The sequence below is a fragment of the Martes martes genome, assembly GCF_963455335.1.
Source record: "Martes martes genome assembly, chromosome: 1".
NCBI lineage: Eukaryota > Metazoa > Chordata > Mammalia > Carnivora > Mustelidae > Martes > Martes martes.
In genome coordinates, this window is record NC_137888.1 from 213,322,376 (window position 1) to 213,339,137 (window position 16,762).

Here is a 16,762-nt window from a genome sequence, read left to right on the forward strand (position 1 = left end):
TATTTTTTTGAGAGGGAGCAAGTGAGTGCGAGCGGGGCCGGGGGGTGGGAGAGCAGGCAGAGGAAGGCGGAGAGAGAGAATCCCAAGCAGACTACACCCAGCAGGAAGCTCAAAATGGGACTCGACCTCATAATACTGAGATCATGACCTGAGCTGAAATCAAGACACGGATACTGGGGCGTCTGGGTGGCTCAGATGGTTAAGAGAGGGTGCTTCCCCCCACCTTCTCTGCCTGCCTCTGCCTACTTGTGATCTCTCTCTGTGTGTCAAATAAATAAATAAAATCTTTAAAAAAAGAGAGAGAGAGAGAGAGAGATGAATACCTAGCTGAATGAACCCTCCAGGTGCCCTAAGATTTTATTTTTTAAAGTAATCTCTAGGGGCACATGGGAGGCCTCTGTCTTCAGCTCAGGTCATGACCCCAGGGGTCTGGGATCGACCCCCGAGCATCAGGCTCCCTCCTCAGCTAGTAGTCTCCTGCTCCCTCTCCCTCTGCCCCTCCCTTCACTCATGCTCTCTCTCAAATAAGTAAGTAAAATATTTTTTTAAAAATAAAGTAATCTCTGGGGCACCTGGGTGGCTCAGTGGGTTAAGCCTCTGCCTTCGGCTCAGGTCATGATCCCAGGGTCCTGGGATCGAGCCCCGCATCGGGCTCTCTGCTCAGTGGGGAGCCTGCTTCCTCTCTCTCTTTGCCTACCTCTCTGCCTACTTGTGATCTCTGTCTGTCAACTAAATAAATAAAAAATCTTTTAAAAAAAAAATAAAGTAATCTGGGCACCTGGGGGGCTCAGTGGGTTAAGCCTCTGCCTTCGGCTCAGGTCATGATCTCAGGGTCCTGGGATCGAGCCCCACGTCGGACTCTCTGCTCAGCAGGGAGCCTGCTTCTCCCTCTCTCTCTGCCTGCCTCTCTGCCTGCTTGTGATCTCTCTCTCTGTCAAATAAATAAATAAATTTTAAAAAAATAAAGTAATCTCTACACCCACTATGGGGCTCAAACCCACAATCCTGAAATCAAGACTCGCAGGCTCCACCAATCAGCACGACAGGTTTTCGACAGAGCCACACAGGTATGTAATACTTTTCTAGTAGCCACATTTTCACATGTAAAAATAATATAGTGGAATTAATTTTTTTTAAGATTTTATTTATTCATTTGACAGACACAAGTAGGCAGACAGGCAGGCAGAGAGAGACGAGGAAGCAGGCTCCCCGCTGAGCAGAGAGCCCGATGCGGGGCTCAATCCCAGGACCCTGAGATCATGACCTGAGCCGAAGGCAGAGGCTTTAACCCACTGAGCCACCCAGGCGCCCCTATAGTGGAATTAATTTTAAAAAGACTGTCTTTGGGGCACTTGGGTGGCTCAGTGGGTTAAAGCCTTTGCCTTAGGTTCAGGTCATGATCTCAGGGTCCTGGGATCGAGCCCCACGTCGGGCTCTCTGCTCAGCGGGGAGCCTGCTTCCTCCTCTCTCTCTCTCTCTGCCTCTCTGATACTTGTGATCTCTGTCTCTCAAATAAATAAATAAAAATCTTTAAAAAAAAAAAAAAAAGACTGTCTTCTCCTCAACCCAGTAGATCCTAACTAGTATGATTTCCATGTATAATCAATATGAAAATTACTGAGATATTTACATTCTCTCTCTGTGATCCTGTGCCTTGGAAATCCGGTGAGTCTTTTACACTGGGTGCGCCGCGAGTCTGGACCTCGGTTTTCATCCGCGATCCTTGAACTGTATTTAACTCCGGAAGATGGACCGTCCAAGAGGCAGATTTGCACATCTGGGACATTCCATATGTACTTCCAAGGTTCTCAATCATTGAATTGACTATCTGAGGTTGCTTTTGGTTTTGTTTGATCTTTCTTTCTTTCTTTTTTTATTTTGTATTTGTCAGGGAGAGGGAGAGAGAGAGCACAGGCAGGGGAGCAGCAGGCAGAGGAGAGAGCAGGCTCCCCGCTGTGCCGGGAACCCGATACGCATCCCAGGGACCTGGGATCCTGACCTGAGCGGAAGGTAGATGCTTAACCGACTGAGCCATCCAGGCGCCCCTGATCTTTCCTTTTATTTAAAGACTTTATTTTTAAGTCATCTCTGAACCCAACATGGGGCTCAAACTCACAACCTCGACATCAAGAGACCTTGAGGCCTCAAACCTTCAGCTGGGCCCTGACGTTCTGCAAAGCACGCTGGTGGCAGCAACGCGAGGCCCTCCACCAGACGGTGCCCAGCATAGCCTCCTGGCTCACGTGGGCTGGCCAGCCTGGGCCGTGGACGGCTCCAGACGCCCCTGCCGGGGACCTCACTGCCGGGCGCTTGACTGCTGGGGACCTCCCTCAGCGGGGACATCACCTACCGGCCACCTCAGCTCCAGAAGAGCGGCTCCAAGGGACCTTGCCTCCAGGGGCCTCACCTCCGGGGGGGTCTCACCTGCCGGGGATGTCGGCTGTTGGGGACCTCGCCTGCTGGGGATCTGAAACCAGTCACTAGGCTCGCTGGGACTCATGGCGAGGAGCCCCTCTGAACGGGGGCCTCACCTGCTGCACCCCTCACCCACTAAGACTCCCCCGGGAGAACTGGCCTTGGGGTCCCGCTCACTGGTGACGGCTTATCATTGCTGTCGCCAGCCGCCCGCGGGGGACGCAGATGGGCAACACTGGCTCCGTTCTCCACACGGGAATGCTCCCCGGAAAGCCGCTGTCTCCTCCCTCATTTCAGAGCAGCGCCCCGCACCCCAGGCGCCTCCACCAGGCAAAGGCCCAGGAGGCTTGAGCTTGGCACCGCAGGAGGTGGGCTGAGAGCATCGGGTGGGAGGGGGCCAGGGACGCTGTTCGGCAGCCCACAGGCCCAGGAAAGCCCCCAAGGCCAAGAACGGCCTGGGTGCCAATGTCAAGAGGTGGTAAAACCATGGAGGTCAAGCCCCACAGTGGGCGGGAGCGGGGACCAGGCTGTCTGGGGGGCCCCTGGGGGGGCAGGGGTGGGGCAAGAGTGGAGGAAGGGCAGGGACTGGCCCGTGAAGGACGGGGAGGGGACAGTTGCGGTGCTGAGCTCGTGTAGACCAGAGAGTGTGTGTGACCAGGGCTGACTGTGGCGGGGGACGGGGTGCTTGGAGCGAGGCCACTGGGAGAGATCCCACTGGGTGTGGCCGAATACCAGACCCCCCCCCCCCGCATGGTCTTGCACATGAGAGAGGACACTGAGGGTGTCCCTCCTCCTGTGCGATTCCGACTGTGGAAGCATCTGGGCCATGTGTCCACGTGTGATCAGATCTCCGAAGCCCCATGTAGGTACCACTCTCTGCACTGGGTGTGCGTGTGTGTGTGTGCGCGCGCGCGTGTGTGTGGACTGCGGACAACCCCAGCCCCGGGCATCTGTGGGTGCATCTCTCTCCAATGCTCTGGGGGGCTGGGCCAGTCCCCCATGGTTGGGATGTTGGAACTGAGCAGGAGACAAGGAAGTCCCAGCGGGCCATGAGAGGGTGCAGACACACACGACCTCATTCACACACACACACACACACACACACACGGAGTCAGACAGGCTTCAGGGGCCGCAGACCTGGGCTCCAAGGTCAATTTTCCCACTGTGTATGCTGGGCTGAAGAACGTCCACCTCTGTGGCTCAGAGCTATCTGGGATGGGGAAACTGAGGCTTGGCTTCGGACCAAGCAGTGGGGACCCCAGCGTCTCTGCGACAGCTGGGTGGAGGCAGCCCAAACAGAGGAGGGGTCCACCACCCCAAACCTCAGAAGATGGGGGATGGAGGTGAAGGGAGGGTGGGAGGGTGGGCAGAGACCCCAGACAGTCTCAGCTCTTAAACTTCCTACCAAGCAGACCACCCCTCGGCCAAGCCCTGATCTTAGGACTCCCTGGATGTCCTGCCTGTTTCTGCCTCGAATGTCTCCAGCTGCAGCCGGGGACCGAGTAGCAGGGAACAGGGGATATTCCCAATCGGCTGGGTGATCCTTCCCGAGGCAGCTTCCGACGAGGCCCTCCAGCTTCGGGAGGGGGCCTAGGGTGGGGTCATGGTGTTTAGATGGCGGCCCTAATATCAGATGTGTGGGAAAGAGGGGAGAGGGCAGTCTAGGGGAACAGTGAAGGAGGGAGAGGGCTCTTTTCCTGGGAGCCTCCCTGGAGTTGGGGTCAGGGAAGAAGAGAGGGGACCATGTCTTCAGGAAAGCTGTCTGGGGTGAGAGGGGCTTGTGCCCTCCAGAACCCCACTCCAGGTGCAGGACGGGAGGGTCCATACCCACTGGTCTCCAGGGTGTGGGGTTCCCCAGAGGGTCCTTCCTCCCACCCGGCATCTGCAGACCCCTCCCCAAACTCTGGGAACCCAATCCTCCTCGCTGTCCCGGGCCTGGCAAGCACCAAGGTGACACCGCTTTTTCTGTCCTCCGCCAGGACGCATCGTAAATCCCCTCAGGAGCTCGGGCCAGGGCTTTAATAGGCCCACGACCTAGGTCCCTGGGGACGGGGCTCTGCCCCAGCAGGCGCCGCTTTTGGGCTGGACGGGGCTGGCGCCCGCCCCAGACCTATCCCCACAGGGAGATGGGCAGCGCACATATATTTTTAGCTGGTGAAAGGAGATAGAGGCTCCGTGCGGGTAGACGGGGCCTAAGGAGGCCCTCTGGGGGAGGGAGGCCCGGGTCCACCTAGACCTCAGGCTCCTCATCTGCCACTTGGCTCGCTCTTCCCATTCAGAAGCTCACCTCTGGGGGCGGTGGGAGCGGGACACGTCAGAAGGGACACAGGGACCTAAAGGCAAGTGGGACGGGCGGCTCCTGTCGACGTTGCTCCCACTCACACCACTTTCCTTGGCGTTACCGCGGGGAAAGAACCCTCTTTACGCCAAGCAGGTGGACCCGGCCCGTCCCCTTTGCCCAGCGGAGCTGGCGCCGCGCCCCGCCCCACGCAGGCTCGTGCCCCTCCGACAGGTGGGCTCCCCCGGAACGCGGAATCACACCCAAGCTCCATTTTCCACACTTTATCTCGGTGCAGTAAGTGAAGAGTCCGGAGGCCGGGACGGCACCTGCTGCGCACGCGCAGTCCGTCGCCGCGGGCCTGGCCGGGCGGGGCGGGTGGGGGCGCCGCCGCGCGGGGGTAGAGGGGGCGGCCGCCGTCCCGCCGGTCCCGGTGAGGTAGGCTAGACGCAGGCACACTCGCGCGCCGACAGCTCGTGGACCGTGTGGTAGCGGCTGTGCGCGTCCAGGAAGGACACCTCGTCCTCGTAGGCCGTCGGGCGACAGCAGGGCTGCGCGCGCACCCGCTCCCGCCGGACGCGCCTCCGCTGGCGGAGCCGCCGCAGCCCCAGGTCGTACACGCGCGCGGCCGCCTCGCAGGCGCCTGCGCAGTAGCGGAACAGCACCGTCTCGTCCGACGCGTAGCCCAAGCCCAGCTCGCTCACGCGCACTTCGAGCTCGCGCAGCCCGCACGGCCGCGCCCCCGAGCGCGCGCGCGCGCGCCTCCGCCGGGCCCCCGCCCGACGGTGCGGACGCGGGGCTCTGCCGGCCCAGGGCGTCAGCTGGCGCAGCTCCACCGCGTCCGGGGCGCCCTGCAGCAGCGCACGATCTGCGAGGAGAGACACAGAGCGGGGTGGGTCGGTGGGTGGCTGGGGGAGAGCCGCGACCGTCGCCGTCCCCCTCGGAAAACAGCCCCTTGCCGGGACCCGGGGGCCTTCGCGCACCCTCCCGAGGCCAGGTCTCAGCTCACTGCCACTTCCCAAGCATGGCACCTAAACGGTCCCTCTCTGGGGGCGGTGGGGGGTGCCTGTGCAGAAGCCCGGGCAGGGCCCCCGTGGCTCCCAAGGCCTTCTCTAGACCCAGCCCCTGTGTTGGGCCCCGGCTCTTCCGCTGGGCTGTTAAGGAGCCCCTAGCTCACTCCGTGGGGGCCCCTGCCAACACCCCCCCCCCGCCCCCCACTCCGGCTCCATCGCGTGCTGGCACTGTTTCTCCGTGCGCAGCACCACATCGGGCTGGGTGGGCTGTTCAGAACGTGCAGAGCACAACAGCAGCGGACGCCGAGGCCTGCGTGCGAGGACCGCGTGGGGAGGCAGCGAGGGGATATCCCGGCCTCCCCCATGTTACAGGTGAGACAACTGGCCATCCAGTAGGGCAGAGACTGGCTCAAGGCCACAGCACTAGCAGGTGACAGAGACAGACACACACACAAGCCCAGGCTTCTTCCGGCCTCCCTCGTGTGGCCAAGTTTGGCCCACGTCCAGTCCTCTGCGCTCCCACGGTGCCGGGAGGTGCCCGGAGTCACAGATTCCCAGGGCCCCGGAGCCTAAATTTATTTCCCAGGCGGCCGGGCTGCCCCAGTCCTCTGGAGAGCCTCGCAGGCGTGCCAATGGCAGGTGGCACTGATCGTGGAACGGCAGGCAGGGGCTCCCAGCCTCTGAGCAGGTGGCAGGCATGCTTGTGGTTGGGAGAGGAGACCCTGAGTTTAGCCCCTGCCTGCCGCACCCCTGGCTCTCCAAGGAAATGGCTTGCAGGGAGACCCTAGGGAGAGGGTGTGTCTGTTTCCGCAGGGGGTCTCCGGAAGCAGACAGACCCTGGTTGTGAGCCTTGCTCTGCCAGTTCCAGCCCTGTAAAGCTTCAGGCAGGTGATGGCCCTGCTCTGTGCCTCAGTTTCCCTGTGTGCTCAAGGAGCTCGGAGAGTTCCCATCTGGCTGAGGCTGGGGCGGTGGAAAGTGGGGATCGACTGAGCATGTTTCCAGTTCTTGAAGCCCTGGGGGAGGACTGGGGTGGCCGGCGGCGTCTGCTCTGGGGTTAGGGTGGAGCCTACCTAACTTAGGTTGCCGAAATTTCCACCATGTAGTGTGCCCGCCCCTCAGGTATACATCCACACAGTTATTGCGGGGGCGGGGTGGGGGGGTGCGGGGCGGGGCAGTTTGCCAGATAAAGTACAGATGCCCAGTTAAATTTGCATTTCAGATAAACAGTGATAGCTCTCTTGGTCTATGTGTCCCTGCCTTCCCCCAGCAGGCCTGGCCACCTGCGCAGGATCAATAGCTCCCCCCACCCGAGCCCCACCCCGCACTCCCACCGCCCTAAGCCTGCAATTCCACCACCCGCGCATTGGGCTCAGGGGGACTCTTAGGGGGGCGGTCAGCGGCCACTCTCTTTCCTTAATAGGACTGCGCCCCGGAACAGGCTGCCGGTGGGCAACCCCCGCCCAGGGGCCGACAGCCTTCCCGGTGGGTGCCTGAGATCCCACCGGCGGTGTTGCGGCACCAGGCTCTGAGCGCTAGGTTTTGGGGGCCCCACCCGCGTCTCTGGAACTCAGGGTCTTGGGAAGGACTTTGCTGCCCGCGGAAAAAAGCGGAGGGCGGAAGTGGAGCCCGTGCCTGAGGCCGCCCTTGTCCATTGTAAGGACAAGAAAGGAGGATTGTGTGGGCCGGTAGGGCGGGCGCGGACTTGCCCACGAACCGCACGCGGTGCAACCCCGCGGGCGCCTTGCACGCGCCGCGACCGCGCCCACACCTCGGCCGCCGGCGTGGCGCCCGCGTGGACACGTGCGCGCTCACAGGAGGTCCGGACCCAGGCCCTACCACCCCCACTCCGTCAGGTGGGCGGGGCCGTGGGCGGGCCCCAGGGAGGAGCGGGGATCAGGGGCGCGTAGGCCACGCCCCTCGGAGGGGGCGGTTCTATATCGCCACCTCAAGGCATTTTCCCCTGCGCATCTCTCCCAACCTGTGTCTGTCTCTGAGCATCTGTTTCTGTTTCTCTCCCCATTTCTAAGTCTCTCGGGGTTTCCCCCTCCCCTTGGTCCTTGTCCACTGGGAAGGTCTTTGGGGTCTCGGGTCTGGCCTTCCGGTACCTGCATCTCGTGCAGCCCATGGGAGCTCCCCCACCCCAGAGGCTGGATGCCCCAGCCTAATCTCCATCCGGACCCCTGGCCCCTCAAGACCAGAACCTAATTCCGTGTGACAGCTGAGCCCAGAGACCCCCAGCTCCCAGCAACCCCTCCACCACCACCCCTGCCGGGACGTTGCGGGAATTTGCACCCTCCCCACCCCATCTAAAGTGAGCCTCTGTGGCCCCTAAATAGAGTTCCACCGTTATGGACGCCCCCGTGTCAGGGCAGCTGACCTAAGTCGAGGACTCCCTTACACTGGGCCAGGCGGGCAATGCGGGCGTCCAGGGTGCGAGGTGGCCGGCGTAGTGGGGTCAGCGCGGGTCCCAGGCGGTGGCTGAGGAGCAGGCCGTCCCGACACATCCAGATGGAGAGCACCGAGCTGCAGAGCACCGAGGCCAAGGCTGCCGCCTTCCAGCGCTGCATCCTCGGCCTGCGGCCACGCGATGGTCAGCCCCGCGGCCTCCGTCTGTCTGTCTGTCAGGCAACACACGGGAACAGAGAGCTGGGCCAGGCACCGGTGGGGCCCCCGATTTCCAGCCACTTCTGCTTAATGATCAGTAACAACACAGACACGACTCATCAAGGAACCACTGAACCAGCTTGTGAAAAATGCTGCCCAGGAAAGGGGTGGGCAGGGCAACCGCCCCCACCCGGGGCCGCCACAGTGCTTTCCTGAGCATTGACGAAAGCTGAGGCTTGAACAACAAAGGTAGGAGTCGGCCAGGCACAAGAGAATGGCATCTCAGGCAGGCGGGAACAGCCAGTGCAAAGGTCCTGAGGCTGGACCAAAGTTGGCCAGTGCAGCCAGGAGGCTGCAGTGGCTGGAGCCCAGGGAGCCTGGAAGGAGGTGAGGGTGCTCCCAGCAGGGGGCACTGTGGGACTGGGGGGGGGGTGGAGAAGAGAATGTGCCCTAATGTGTTCCTGACATATTGGGGTCCTCGGGAGTACCTCCCGGCCCTCTCTGAGCCTGGGTTTCCCCTCCAGACAGAGATGACACTGCTGCCCAGGACCAGGTGTCCATGGACCCAAGCTGCCCAGGCCTTTGCACAAGCCCGTCCTCCCACCCAGCACATTCTCTTCTCCTTGTCCCCACTCCCAAGCCCCTCTCCGTCTCAGCTTGGACAGCGACTCCCCCAGGAAGCCCTCTCTGGCTGCTCCTACCCGCGCCCTTCCCCCACCCCCAGCCCCGGGTCGGAGCAGGTGTGCACCCCCAGCGGCCCCAGCCTTGCCGCAGTGTTTCACGGATGACTCAGTGCTGGGACCGCCTAGCCCCGCGCCCTGCGTGCACACAGTAGGTGTTTCCCGAGGCACGCGCATTCCCGCCTACCCGGGCCAGAGCTTCTCCCCGCCCCTGGGCGGCCCCCAATCCGGGGTTACATTCCCAGGCCTGGCAGCTGGTGGCGGCCCGCCTGGTGTAAACATTTCCACGGAGCGTTGAAAGCCGCGCTGGGGGCCGGTCAGCGCCTGGGCTCGGCTCTGGGGTGCCGGGCGCCCCCACGCGCGCACCTCGGGTGGCTCGGGCTGCTGGCCCTGCGCGGAGCCGGCATTTGCGTGCGATTTGCATTTCAGTCTGGCCTGGACCCCGCATGGGCAGGTTGGGCTCAGTGGGTCTGGAACGGCCTCCCCCCGCCCCCTCCCAGCCCGGCACCTCCGCCCCACGGAATCGCTGGCGCGGGACCTACCGCCGCCAGACAGTAGCAGGGGACATGTATTAAGCGCCTGCTGTGTGCCAGACCCGGTGCTGAGCCCACCAAGGAGGCATGGTGAGCTCCACTTAGCTGGGGGAAAGGCGGCACACAGCAGGTAGGGGCTTAGGCAAGGGCACAGCTAGAAAAGCACCTGGGGTTGGAACCTGCCTTCTTGGGTGGGACACACACGCAGGGGCTGCGCGGGGCTGGGCTTGGGCACCGATGCCCGATGTCCGTGGAGTCCCCCTGAGGACTTGGCTGCCCCGCTCGGTGGTGTGTGAATCGGGTGTGCAGGAGGAACACTGGTGGCTGCTGTGGCTGGAACAGAGTGAGCGAGGGGGAGGGAATAGGAAGGAGGGGGAGGGTATGCTGGGGAGGGGCCCCGGGGCAGGTCTGGCAGGGCCTTGGTGGCCACGGGGAGCACATCTCATTGTCAGGCTGGTGCAGCAAGCGGACGGCAGCCTCAAAGTTGTCAGGTGCCCCCACCAGCCCCTTGGCCTGAAGGAGCACCTGCTTTATGCTTTGGGGCCCTAAAGGCCTCTCTGCACGCCCAGCACCCTGCCTGCTCTCACACGCGTCCGTCCTGCCGTGGTGTGCCTCCGTTTCCCTGTTAGGCTGGACAAGGCCCCTGCCCGGTGCCAGGCTCTGGTCCTGTGTCTCTGCGGAGGCCTTCCCGTGGGGGCGGCGAGGGCCTGAGAGGCTGGATGGGCCCGGAGACGGCCTGGCCCCCAGAGCCCCCGGTGTCCTTGGAGCCGCGGACCCCCCGCAGCTCTGCTAGGGGGGCAGGAGAGCAGAGGGCCAAGGGTGGAGGGGGCCCAGTGGGTGCGGCTGATAAGCGTCTGTTAACAATGGGCCTTTCAGTAAGGGGGTCACCCAACTGGTTTGTGTCTGGCGCGGCCCTGCCACACGGGGGGTGCTGCGCGTGTGGCTGAGGGCTTGGTTAGGGGGCTCGCTGTGCACCATCCGTGTGTCTGGGTCCCGGAGGCCCCTGGACCTGGGTAGGTGGGCTCACAGCACACGTGGGGGCTCACACTACTCACACTCAGCCTTCTTGTCCTCAGTCAGGCACCTGGGTGCTCTCACTCCCTCGCACTCCCAGACACTCCCACACGCAGACCCTGGAACACGCTGTCGCTTGCACACTCCGACACTGTCCCACTTACGCTCCCTGCGTTCGTGCTCACCAGCTCCATCCGGCAGGGTGGGGCTCACACACGCAGGTGTTTTCACGTGCACGTGGGCATTTTCACTCATGCTGGAAACACATGGCCATGCTCTCACACTCACACGGGCCGGTGTCCTCACACTTCCATCCCAATGGGAGCACACTCACGCACAAGGGCACTGTCACACACGTACTCCCAACATTATCTCATTCATGTCTCGAAACATGATTCAACAGACACACTGGGACACATCAGACCCACATACCTCCCCCGTAGCACACACTCGCACTGATGTCTTGCATTCAGCTACAGGAACGCTGACCCCTGGGCATTTGATCTTCACACTCACTTTATGGCCCTCGAAGATGAAGAGGGTCGCACATCGCTGTAGTTTGCACACTCGCTCTCGCACGTGGGCATTTCCTTGACATTGTTCTACACTTGAGTAAGTGGATATTTTTTTAAAATTCCAAGGTCATGAGCCTATAGCATTATATTAATTTCAGGTGTACAATAGGGTGATTCAATAATTCTGTTTCAGCATCTTTCACCGGGCATCGGGGTCCCCATCTCCTATACCCCTTCCCCCCACCCACCTCCCCTTTGGTAAACACGTGGGTTCTCTATAGTTAAGAGTCTGTTTCTTTGTTTGTCTCTTGTTTTATTTGTTTTGTGTCCTAAATTCCGCCTGTGAGTGAAATCATAGGCTGTCTGTCTCTCTTTGCCTGACTGATTTCACTTAGCCTAATACCCTCTAGATCTACCCACACTGTTGTGACCTGATTTCATTCTTTTTTATGGCTGAATAATATTCCACATGTTCTTTATCCATTAATCAATCCATAGACTCTTGGGCTGCTTCCATCCTTCGGCTATTGCAAATAATACTGCCATAAACATAATGGTACACATATCTTTTCGAATCAGTGTTTCAGGATTCTTTGGGGAAATATCAAAGAATCATATGGTACTTCCATTTTCAATGCTTTGAGGCACATCCATACTGTTTTCCGAGCGGCTGCACCAGTCTGCACTCCCACCCACGGCGCAGGAGGGCTCCCCTTTCTCCGCATCCTCGCCAACACTTGTTTCTTGCATTGTTGATTTTAGCCGTTCTGACAGGTGTCGGGTGATACCTCATTGTGGTTTTCATTGGCATTTCCGTGATGATGAGGGACGCCGAGCATCCTTCCATGTGTCTATTGGCTGTCTGGATTTCTTCTTTGAAGAAATGTCTGTTCATGCCTTCTGCCCATCCTCAAGTGGGTTCTTGTTTCTTTGTTTGCAATTTTTGGTGTTGTTTTGTGCTCGTTCCTTATATATTTTGGATACGAACCTCTAATCAGCTATGTCACTAGCAAATATCTTCTCCCACTCCGTAGGTTGTCTTCTTGTTATGTTGGTCATTTCCTTTGTGGTCCAGAGGCTTTTTATTTTGAGGTAGTCCCAATAGTTTATTTTTACTTTTATTTCCCGTGCCTCGGGAGACCTATCTAGAAATACGTTGCTATGGCTGATGTCAGAGACGTTACTGCTTGTCTTTTCTTCTAGGATTTTTATAGTTTCAGGTCTCACATTTAGGTCTTTCATCCATTTTGAGTTTATTTCGGGGCATACTGTAAGAAAGTGGTCCAGTTTCATTCTTTTGCATGTAGCTGTTTGGTTTTCCTCACACCAAATGCAGAAGAGACTCCCTTTCTCCCCATTGCGGATTCAGGCCTCCTTTGTGGATGATTAATTGACCGTAAAATCGTGGTGTGTTTCTGGACTTGAATAAGTGGCTTTACTCACTCTTCACAGCTGCCTAGTGTTTTATTTTAGCGAGAGACGCTACTTTGACTAGTCCCACATTGACGGATGTGTATCTTGTAGAGAACAGCCTGGTAGGCATGTCTGTGATACTCGGCCCAATCCATCTAGAGAGGGTGGGTGCATTTTAAATTATGACTCCCGCCAGTTTTCCTTTCTTAGAAATTCTAGAGTAGCACAACCTTTTGATAGAAACGTAAGGGTCACACAAATCCTTAATTTTTTTCAGTAGCCACATTTTCAGAAATGTAAAAAAAGGTGAAATTATTTTTAGTAAGCCTGTTTCAACCCAAAAGATTCTAACTAGTATTATCTCCATGCGTAATTGATATAAAAATGACTGAGTTATTGACATTGTGTCTTTGCACACCCTGGAAATCCGGTGAGTCTTTTACATTGGGTGCGCCTCAAGTCTGGACACCCGGGTTTCATCTGCGATCCTTGATCTGTATTTAGACTTCATAAGGTGGACAGTCGAGGAGGCAGATTTGCACATCTGGGACGTTCCATATATACATCGAAGGATCCCAATCATTGAATTGACTGAGGTTGCTTTTGGTTTTGTTTGATCTTTCTTTTTATTTAAAGGCTTTATTTTTAAGTCATCTCTGCACCGAACGTGGGGCTCGAACTCACGACCCCAACATCAAGAGACGCCCGCTCGGCCGACTGAGCCACCAGGCGCCCTATTTTCTATTTTGAAGTTGGTTTTGATTCACGGAAGAGAGTATTCATTTTTCAATTTAAATTAGCATTAAAAACCCTGTTTCTCAGACCCAACAGCCACACTGCAAGGGCTCTGTGGCCACTGAATTGCGATGGTGTAGGGACAGAGTCTTTCCCTGACTGCAGAAGGGACAGTGTCTGCTCTACGTGGAGCTCCACCTGCAAAGCAGGAGAAGAGTTCGGGGTTAGGTCAAGAACAGAGACTTTATGTTCTGGACCATAATGGCTCGAGGGGGGTGTACTTGAGCAAGAGACATGCATGTATACCTGAACCTCAGTATTCTCATCTCTAAAGTGGGTGATCAGGGTGGCAGGGAGTAGAGTGGGCAGAGACAAGGTTCTAGATTTCTGCTGCAGGATTTGGGGTCTGCGGTCTGGGAGGACTATGCGACTGTCTGCGGGGAAAGGTAGGATCCGGGAATGGAGGGACATGGCCCAGACCACGAGACACCGAGGACCACCCAGCACAGGACCAGAGGGGCTGGTCTTCAAACACTATGGGATGGACGCTGAGTAAATAGGTCCAGCTCATACTGGCATCTCCAAGCACTTCCTGTGCTCTCTGCACAAACCGGTCAGGCTCTCCTTCCCCTCCACACCTGTGCACTGGCTATTACGTTGACAGGAACGCCCTGTCTCCCAAGCTGTATGGCACCTGGTGAGCTCTGGCATAGCCTTCCAGACCCAAGCCCGTTGTACCCACCCCAGATGGAGTCCGGGGTTCAAGCCTCAACTCCAGGGCATTGGGGAAGTCTGGGAAAGCCTGAGAGGGGAGGGCCGGGGTCAAGGCAGAACCCGAGAGCCCTTGGGACCTACTCCAGCTCCTGGGGGCCCCCTCCCCAGATACAGAGGCTGCGCTGCCTAGTGGCTGGTGAGCCTGGTTCTGGGGCCGGGATTCCCGCCCGGCCCTGTCTCCCGCTGAGTCACGTGGCCTCCGTGAGCTCGTCTGTCTGCTGCCACAAACAACAGCGCCGACCTCAGGCCTCATGAGTGTCACTTTGGAAACCCATGGGTGGCCGCAGGCATGGGCTGTCACATTTCTCATCAGTGATGCTGTGTCCACTCTCCGCCCCTGTCTCCCCACTCTCTCCACGTTTTACCCAGCTTTCGAGAAACCCCTGCATCCTGCCTGCATCACAGAGAAGCCGTTCAGGAATGTCCTGAGGCCCTGGCTGTGCCCATGGTGCTGGGTCCCAGCAGAAGGGACCACAAGCAGTTCCTGTCTCCTGACGCTTTCATCATCCCAGAGCCCCAGGGACCTGGCTCAGTTTCCGCTGGCCCAGGACAAGGACCGCGCGCACCGCCTCAGCTACCTCGGCTGGCTGGAGACCCTGCGGCCTGCTTCCCGCAGCTGGGCCCTGACGTTCTGCAAAGCCCGCTGGTGGCAGCAACGCGAGGCCCTCCACCAGACGGTGCCCAGCATAGCCTCCTGGCTCACGTGGGCTGGCCAGCCTGGGCCGTGGACGGCTCCAGACGCCCCTGCCGGGGACCTCACTGCCGGGCGCTTGACTGCTGGGGACCTCCCTCAGCGGGGACATCACCTACCGGCCACCTCAGCTCCAGAAGAGCAGCTCCAAGGGACTTTGCTTCCAGGGGCCTCACCTCCGGGGGGGTCTCACCTGCCGGGGATGTCGGCTGTTGGGGACCTCGCCTGCTGGGGATCTGAAACCAGTCACTAGGCTCGCTGGGACTCATGGCGAGGAGCCCCTCTGAACGGGGGCCTCACCTGCTGCACCCCTCACCCACTAAGACTCCCCCGGGAGAACTGGCCTTGGGGTCCCGCTCACTGGTGACGGCTTATCATTGCTGTCGCCAGCCGCCCGCGGGGGACGCAGATGGGCAACACTGGCTCCGTTCTCCACACGGGAATGCTCCCCGGAAAGCCGCTGTCTCCTCCCTCATTTCAGAGCAGCGCCCCGCACCCCAGGCGCCTCCACCAGGCAAAGGCCCAGGAGGCTTGAGCTTGGCACCGCAGGAGGTGGGCTGAGAGCATCGGGTGGGAGGGGGCCAGGGACGCTGTTCGGCAGCCCACAGGCCCAGGAAAGCCCCCAAGGCCAAGAACGGCCTGGGTGCCAATGTCAAGAGGTGGTAAAACCATGGAGGTCAAGCCCCACAGTGGGCGGGAGTGGGGACCAGGCTGTCTGGGGGGCCCATGGGGGGGCAGGGGTGGGGCAAGAGTGGAGGAAGGGCAGGGACTGGCCCGTGAAGGACCGGGAGGGGACAGTTGCGGTGCTGAGCTCGTGTAGACCAGAGAGTGTGTGTGACCAGGGCTGACTGTGGCGGGGGACGGGGTGCTTGGAGTGAGGCCACTGGGAGAGATCCCACTGGGTGTGGCCGAATACCAGACCCCCCCCCCGCCATGGTCTTGCACATGAGAGGGGACACTGAGGGTGTCCCTCCTCCTGTGCAATTCCGACTGTGGAAGCATCTGGGCCATGTGTCCACGTGTGATCAGATCTCCGAAGCCCCATGTAGGTACCACTCTCTGCACTGGGTGTGCGTGTGTGTGTGTGCGCGCGCGCGTGTGTGTGGACTGCGGACAACCCCAGCCCCGGGCATCTGTGGGTGCATCTCTCTCCAATGCTCTGGGGGGCTGGGCCAGTCCCCCATGGTTGGGATGTTGGAACTGAGCAGGAGACAAGGAAGTCCCAGCGGGCCATGAGAGGGTGCAGACACACACGACCTCATTCACACACACACACACACACACACACACACACACGGAGTCAGACAGGCTTCAGGGGCCGCAGACCTGGGCTCCAAGGTCAATTTTCCCACTGTGTATGCTGGGCTGAAGAACGTCCACCTCTGTGGCTCAGAGCTATCTGGGATGGGGAAACTGAGGCTTGGCTTCGGACCAAGCAGTGGGGACCCCAGCGTCTCTGCGACAGCTGGGTGGAGGCAGCCCAAACAGAGGAGGGGTCCACCACCCCAAACCTCAGAAGATGGGGGATGGAGGTGAAGGGAGGGTGGGAGGGTGGGCAGAGACCCCAGACAGTCTCAGCTCTTAAACTTCCTACCAAGCAGACCACCCCTCGGCCAAGCCCTGATCTTAGGACTCCCTGGATGTCCTGCCTGTTTCTGCCTCGAATGTCTCCAGCTGCAGCCGGGGACCGAGTAGCAGGGAACAGGGGATATTCCCAATCGGCTGGGTGATCCTTCCCGAGGCAGCTTCCGACGAGGCCCTCCAGCTTCGGGAGGGGGCCTAGGGTGGGGTCATGGTGTTTAGATGGCGGCCCTAATATCAGATGTGTGGGAAAGAGGGGAGAGGGCAGTCTAGGGGAACAGTGAAGGAGGGAGAGGGCTCTTTTCCTGGGAGCCTCCCTGGAGTTGGGGTCAGGGAAGAAGAGAGGGGACCATGTCTTCAGGAAAGCTGTCTGGGGTGAGAGGGGCTTGTGCCCTCCAGAACCCCACTCCAGGTGCAGGACGGGAGGGTCCATACCCACTGGTCTCCAGGGTGTGGGGTTCCCCAGAGGGTCCTTCCTCCCACCCGGCATCTGCAGACCCCTCCCCAAACTCTGGG

The 16,762-nt window shown here is 59.5% G+C and overlaps 1 protein-coding gene across 1 annotated transcript; it reads right to left on the bottom strand.

Moving 5' to 3' along the window:
* Nucleotides 1–4,963: 4,963 nt before the first annotated feature.
* Nucleotides 4,964–8,325, bottom strand: LOC308345299 (neurturin). The gene is made up of 2 exons (XM_080807324.1): nt 8,105–8,325; nt 4,964–5,561 (listed from the first exon to the last, which is right to left on the bottom strand). The coding sequence occupies exons 1-2, from the start codon at nt 8,271–8,273 to the stop codon at nt 5,137–5,139; spliced, it is 594 nt and encodes a 197-aa protein (XP_080663450.1). The 5' UTR covers nt 8,274–8,325; the 3' UTR covers nt 4,964–5,136.
* Between the last annotated feature and the right edge of the window lie 8,437 nt (nt 8,326–16,762).

Excerpts from the sequence above, each read along its gene's own strand:
- LOC308345299 (XM_080807324.1), bottom strand. The coding sequence starts at position 8,273 with ATGCAGCGCTGGAAGGCGGCAGCCTTGGCCTCGGTGCTCTGCAGCTCG. Across the intron at positions 5,562-8,104 it reads CATTGCCCGCCTGGCCCAGT|ATCGTGCGCTGCTGCAGGGC; the intron begins GTAAGGGAGTCC and ends CTCTCCTCGCAG.